Source organism: Metarhizium robertsii, assembly GCF_000187425.2.
Source record: "Metarhizium robertsii ARSEF 23 chromosome Unknown MAA_Scf_26, whole genome shotgun sequence".
NCBI lineage: Eukaryota > Fungi > Ascomycota > Sordariomycetes > Hypocreales > Clavicipitaceae > Metarhizium > Metarhizium robertsii.
In genome coordinates, this window is record NW_011942167.1 from 47,227 (window position 1) to 54,027 (window position 6,801).

The following is a 6,801-nucleotide window of genomic DNA, read 5'->3' on the forward strand; positions in this document are numbered from 1 at the left end:
AAACGCGGGTCTTGCCGGTGTCGGAGAGTCCAGATTTTTTTGTCGAGTGACTCCTTAGCTAGAACGGAGAATGGACAGTTGGTTCCACGACTTGTCGTTTTGCGTTGTCGCTCTGCGGTCTCACTTGGTGGTCGGCAAGATCGATCGCACGCGTATGTGACAGTCCGTTTCCCGCTCCTCCCCGTTGTTGACTTTCCAGTTGTGAAGGCATACCCCCTCGTCACAGCCCACGCATTAATGGAGCTGAAGAGTGCATCTCGTGATAGGTAATCTGCCTCTGGAGGTAGACAGTCACTGGGAAATGACGCAGCAAACGCCGAACTAGGAAGTTGGCTCATGGCTCTACAAATGAGTGGAAGAGTGAAGACATGTTTAGTGGCAGCCAGTAAGGTCAGTACAAATTTTTCGTAGGCGGGGTCCCGCGAAATTCTAAAGTCGCGGGTCCCCGCGAACCTAGGCGCTGCCGCAATCGACAACAGCTAAGGGGGGCGCGAGATATGGGAGATACATAATATAACTACACCATTCGTAATATTGACTTACGTGCAGAGGAAGCTGTTCAATACCTCAGAAACAATCCAAAGGCCAAGCAGAGGGCCGTGGCCAAGACATTTAAGATCAGGCGCGATCGTCTTCGTCGCCGTCTTTCAGGGGTACCACCTAAAACGGCTGCCATGCAAGCAATGCATGGCCGCAAGTCCTCAGTCCACTGGTGTAAAAAGGTCGAGTTCGAAAATACGGGAAGCTGGAGACGCTCAACATTTGTCCTGCCTTTCCGTGATACTCCAATATTCGCTTTTCATCCCACCGCTTCGGCCTCTCACAAGACCTTTCACTCCTGCACATAGCCTCTCGATTTACTTTCATCTCACAACATAACTAGCAGAATGGTACTTCATAACTCTCTTGTTCGAAATACCAGGCCCATTTCGATGCTTTTACGGGTCAGGAGTGCCCCTGGCAATGCCACAACTACATCAGAGCCTGTTGACATGGATAGATTTATCAGCTACGGACCTAAGGTTCGGGGGACTAGTGGCCCAAATGTCTTTTCCTTTTGCGGTAGAGCACATGACTACTGGCTTAGATTCCTGGTATTAGATGCCCAACTTGCGCTCTTGGCGGAAAGGAAGTGTGAATTATTCCCGGTCGGCGTTGCGGATATTGTGGCACGCCTGTGATAGTCATTGACTGAGTGAGTACACCGTCGAATTTACGATCCCCAACCAGCGCACTTGCCTGTCAAAGTACATGCCACACAGTCTCTACCAAGCTTCTAGAATGACAACACTGCTGGTGCAAGATGCCGAAATGTCTCTTGAGACTAAGGAACGTCCCAAAGGCGGGTCAACGGAATAGCCAGCATCGCATAGGCGTATATTATGTCGGGTTTTATGTCTGTCATGCGCCGTGGCAGGAGTTGAGTAGTGAAGGTGTGGAAGTCCAGCTCCTCAACGACAATGCCGGTCCCACCGATGTTTGACGCCGTATCGACTTGGCGGCGAACAGGACCCTGGCCTCCAGCTGGTAGCCACCAGGCGACCCAGGCCATCCTATCTTGGTATGCCTGCTACTCGAGAGCCTGCCACTGCAATTGAACCCTTCTCAGCCGGTGGCTCACATACCCCTGCATTCTTGATTCTTACGGGAATGGATGCCTAGCTCCGAACAGTATACACAGGAGCGCACCTTTGCGATGCGCGAGGAACTCAAATCATACTACTTTTCCAAGTCGCAGGAACATGATCATCGTGGTGAAGAGCTCACAGAGGAAGGGAAACTCGAGGGATACCAGGCTCTATGCCGTGAGGTCCGTATACCTCCAAGCCACTCCATGTCAGAATGCAAGAAGCATTTGAAGAACCCGCTTGTCAACATCGTGGACCTGATCGACGCGCGACGGAGGTCCAAGGAGGTCAAGGTGTGGCATGATTTTGAAGCCTTCCGCGACTACACCCTGAAGGACGAACATAGGATCGACATGGGCGAGGCGAAGAAAGACGGAGGATACCTGGCCTCTCTGTTGCAGTACCTTGGACACCGGTGACGGTGATCTTGGGTGGGGTGGGGGGAAAGGAAGCCAAGTCTTGTGAAACAGGCTCGTCCCGTCCAGTTTAAAACAATAACCACCTGCACCGATTCAGCCAGCTGGCCCACGATGGTTTCCAGTTCCCGAGGATCCTCGCCTGTCGACTGCCGATGAAAGTGCGGGCGGCTCAGGCCTTTAAAGCTAATCAGAGTCTCCAATGTTCAGAACCAGACGGCAGATGTTTTATATCTTGATAGATGTCGTTCGCGAAGTCTCCCAAATAACGCCCAACTACTTCGAAAGTATTGTTCTTTCTTGGAAGGAGATATCTCGAGCTTCGGGATATAATTCATGGGTGCGACTCATTATGCACCGTGAACGAAAGAGGGCACCGGTCGTCTGCTATTCAGGGAAATCAGCATTTGTTCAAGCCTCACAAGACATCGGCTACCGAAGACAGATCAAACAATCCCAAACTGAAACGTACGGATCAGTAATTGTCGCGCCGACCACCCTTACCTCCAATACCCTGCGCTCCAAAGATAAGGCATAAAAGGTCAGACAGTGCTGCGCCTACATCAAATTTTGAGCTGCGTAGATGATGACTATAAACCCACTCGATGTGGAACAAATGGGGACGGGCTCTTGAACGTAGCCTCACTGGAGTACGCGGCGGCCTAGATCGTCGCCAACAAGGTGTCGACCCGCTTTTCCAACACCCTCGACGCCTTCTGCGCCGGCGACGCTTTCGCCTCCACGCTCAACCATAGCCGCTATTGTGTGGCTCGACACTGGCCCCAAATTTCTGTAAATCCCGAATGCAAGCCGAAGGGCAAGTGGGACTTGTATCCTGTGCCTCAGTACATCCATGTGCCCACGCTGAAGTGTTCCATACTGCTCGGATATCAGGGGCCAGCCCTTCGGCGCCAAACATGGCCGCTCGGCATTGGGACTGGATCTGTTGACCGTGTAGAGTCAACGGCCTGGTACAGGGGTGGGTTCAGTCGAGTAGTTTTAGAATCTACCGTACACGTTGTACATCCACGGAAAACACAGTCTGTAAATGACAGCGATAATTATGTTGGCCCGCACCAAAACAAACATAGTTTACGAGCCAGGAAGCTCTGGAAGGTACATGAGGTGAATCTCCAAGGTTCGCTAACCTGAGGCCAGGAGAAGTCAGGGGAGTCGCGTCATTTAACTATCGACGCGTGTGGAACCGCGACACGAAAAACCACCCTACAACACCCGTGGAGGTCCTAACTGAAGAAGCTCCACCACCTTGGCTTCAACCACAATTTCCATCGCGGACATGACAACTGCTCGTTTCCGATTCTACGAACCAAATCCTGCGCCCGGCGCGAAACTCTACAACTTCAATCCTACCCACCGCATGTGCGAGATCTGACGTCATACACCTCTCAGCATGGACGGCGCGCCGGGGGCGATTGTTGCTGTCGATTTTGGGAGCACCCACGCTGCTCCCTCCGTGTTCGGTGCTGATGGACCTGAGGAAGTAGAAGTGGGCAAGTCCCAAAATGCATACGGGGACGAAGGCCCAATGTTTCTGTATCCCACGGCTTTCATATTTCCCGCAGAGCCACCCGGGCAGATCCCAAAGGAAATTCCCAACAAAGGCACGAGCATCGACCTTGCCGGGTTTCATCCTCCCCCTGACAAAGAAGAGGTATATGGGATCAAGCAAGCACTGGACGTGAGCTTATGCGAGCCTGGCTCGCAAGGAGCACAGATGCGAGCCCTCTGTGCGAATCATGGCCCAGTGGAGGACGTCCTTGACGATAATCTCACCAAGATTTTCGCGTTTCTTTGGAAACGGATCGAGGAGCATAGGCAGAAGAAGGGCTACGGGCCCCCAGAACAAGCGTGGATTACGGTGCCCGCAGCATACACCAGAGGCCGGAAGGGAAATCTCATGCAAGAGCGACTTGCGCGATGCGCGATATCCGGCGGTTTCCCATCCGCGATTGGTTGTAAATCTGAGATGGAGGCAGTCTTCCATTATCTGAACCATTTGAGGCGGAAAGCGGAGAAGGACAAAGAGCCCGAGGACTCCAACATCGAGAAAGTTCGTGACAGACCTGCGCTTCGAGAAAACAAAGACAGAACTAACTTCTCAATAGGAAGTTCTTGTCAACTGTGGGGGAGGAATCGTGGTATGGCTAAAGATGTACATGAATGGCGACGAGTTCGTACTGATTGCGATATAGGATGTATCCGCCGTTGAACGGTTGGGTCGGGCCACGCAGCTGCTCTGCAACTCTGACAGTCGTCCTGGCGGTATATCCGACGTATTCGCCCAATTGCAAGCAAAATGCAAAGAGTTGCGTTTACCGCCGGGCTCCTTCCGACTCCTAGAGCGACATATCCATCGTATGACAGAAGAATGTCAGGACATCGAGATAGGGGGGCATCTGTTCGCGGGTAAGAGCTTGAGAGAGATGATCATCGACGCATATACGGAAGGGTTTGCACTGGCGGAAAGCGTTATTCGGAAAATTCCCCATGTCACCAAGGTTTACATTTTCGGGAGACCCCCGGCCTCAAACGAACTCATCCGAGATGTGTGCATAAAGCGCTTTTGTGGTCTGCGAGACAAGATGAGGGACGAGGGCCGCCAGGCCAACTTTGAGGTTGAAATTCTGTCATCCAACATTGCTCGGTATGCTGCTCTGCGTCGCCAGGGAAAGGAAAGGACACTGTGCGCTAATCTGAGCTACAGCAAAGCCGTGCACCTTGGCGCGTGTATACCATTCTTAGACGACGCCGTCGCAAGGTTTCGCGAAGTGTGCTTCGGGTACATAATATCCGCAAAAGAGCGCCGAAGACGAAAATGGGTTGAGACAAGGCGATTCCAGCAGGTCAAGGCACCCGATTCTGACGAGCTGGAAACATATTGGGAAGCCTTGCAGGCCGACGATGAAAACCCAGGCGCGCTCACGATTAAGCCGCACACGATACGCACCGAGCACTGGAAACCGCTGGCCAACACGAGGTCTGGAGAAACGCACCGTCCCGTTGCTCCAACGACCTATGCCATATCTATGGAAACTATAAAAGTTGATTTGAAGGGACAAGCGGAACCTAATCAATGGGTTTGGGTGAGATTCAAACGCACGCACCCGGACTTGCATCCGACATTGTACACGCTGCAAGTGGACTGCCGTAAGAGGTCCTGGGACACTGCGGATCCTGGCGAAGGGGAATGTTTAGAGGAAGAGTACGAGCTTCGCTGTGACTCTGAGAGATGTTACTTCGTCCCTGTTAAAGATCGCGAGGAAGAAGACGGCAGAGAAGACGAGGAAGCGGTCGGTTCGTGGATGCCCGAGCGAAGAAGGCGACCTGCGGGCCGGAAGCGCCGTGCTGGTCCTGTACCACAGCGGCCTCACAAAGTGCGAAAGATCGGGCCTCAGAAGTCTGTCGCCCGGCGAAGCACTCACCAACGGAAACAGGATCCATACGACGGGCCCTCATCAGACGAGGAGAGGGAAATGCAAGCGGGAAGACAAAAATCTAACGCACATGCGCCGGACGAGAACAACGGCTTGCTTGCCGTAGGTGGAAACACGCTTCTGGGGGAAGATCAGATGGTGAGCATGCGGCAGAGCTCAAGGCAATCAATATCTGGCTCACCGAACCGTCGCAAACCATCTCAAAACGGCTCTGAAGGTGATGGGAATTCCAGCCAACAGAACACAGGTCGAAGTGGGATGGCTGCATCCCCATCGGACAAACAGCAGCAAGCTGGCAACTATACGAGCACTCCCAATTCTGTAACCTCGACGTCTGCCGGGCCTCCTGGATTGCGTTCACAGCCCGGGGCTTCGCCAGCCCCGATTCCAAAAACCAGTCTCCTACGAGTCGGTCAAACGTCACCGGAACTGCGGTCTACGGATGCTGGAACAAACTCTCCAACTCGCCAGCCTCCACCGCGGGTTAACAGGCATGAACTTGATATTGGGCTACTCCAAAGCGTTTCAAGACCGGTCAGACGGAGCCGCCAAGATACTCAAGGCGATCAAAATGCAATTCGCACCGCCGATGACGCCGCGGCCGAGCAGCAACTGATCGAAGAAGATAACCAACTTAGTCCGACCATAGGAGTGGTTCGGCACCAGACAGGGACAGCACCACTGGTACGTGCGCGTCAGCGTTTGCCTGATGCACCCAGAAAAGGGCTTGCCTCGCATGCTGAGGTAGCTACCGAAGGTAACAAAGGTGGGCCTAGCCAACAGAGGATGGTCATGCCTAGTCCAGGGGCCCAAGATCGGTTCTCTTGGGCATATCGGAGCAGGCCGAGGGCCGGATCAGTTCCGCTTACTATGTCCAATACATCATATACTGCTATGAGCATTCAGAGTTTACTGGAAGCTCCGCAAAAAGATTCATCAGCGTAACTGGTTACCTCGTTTCGGTACTATTCGAGACGACGCCAATCCCACAAAGAGTCAATATAGAGAATTAAGGAGCTCAAGGAAGCCCAAAATGGTCTTTGCGAAGACAATGTCAACATTTGGCGGCTATTCCTATGCTTGCGGTATAAAAGACGGCGGTTGAGTTTGGGGTGCCGTCACCATCCACTGCGAGACCCCGGACTGTCTTCTCAGAATGGCAACTATTATGGCGTATTTCGCTAGATAGTACGAGATACCGGGGATTTCGCATCGAACACTGCCACTTCGTTGGGAGTGTCTGAATCGATCTGTTACTACTACCTTGAAAGGTTTTGCTGCCTCCTAGAAAGTGGGTGCTAC

The 6,801-nt window shown here is 52.8% G+C and overlaps 2 protein-coding genes across 2 annotated transcripts; both read left to right on the plus strand.

Moving 5' to 3' along the window:
* Positions 1-1,654: 1,654 nt before the first annotated feature.
* MAA_10276 (uncharacterized protein) lies at positions 1,655-2,047 on the plus strand (the record flags this gene model as incomplete). Its single annotated transcript, XM_007828274.1, has 1 exon — positions 1,655-2,047. One exon carries the CDS (start codon positions 1,655-1,657, stop codon positions 2,045-2,047), a length of 393 nt encoding a protein of 130 aa, XP_007826465.1.
* A 1,408-nt stretch (positions 2,048-3,455) lies between these two features.
* MAA_10277 (uncharacterized protein) lies at positions 3,456-6,444 on the plus strand (the record flags this gene model as incomplete). Its single annotated transcript, XM_007828275.1, has 3 exons — positions 3,456-4,115; positions 4,171-4,203; positions 4,258-6,444. 3 exons carry the CDS (start codon positions 3,456-3,458, stop codon positions 6,442-6,444), a joined length of 2,880 nt encoding a protein of 959 aa, XP_007826466.1.
* Positions 6,445-6,801: the final 357 nt, after the last annotated feature.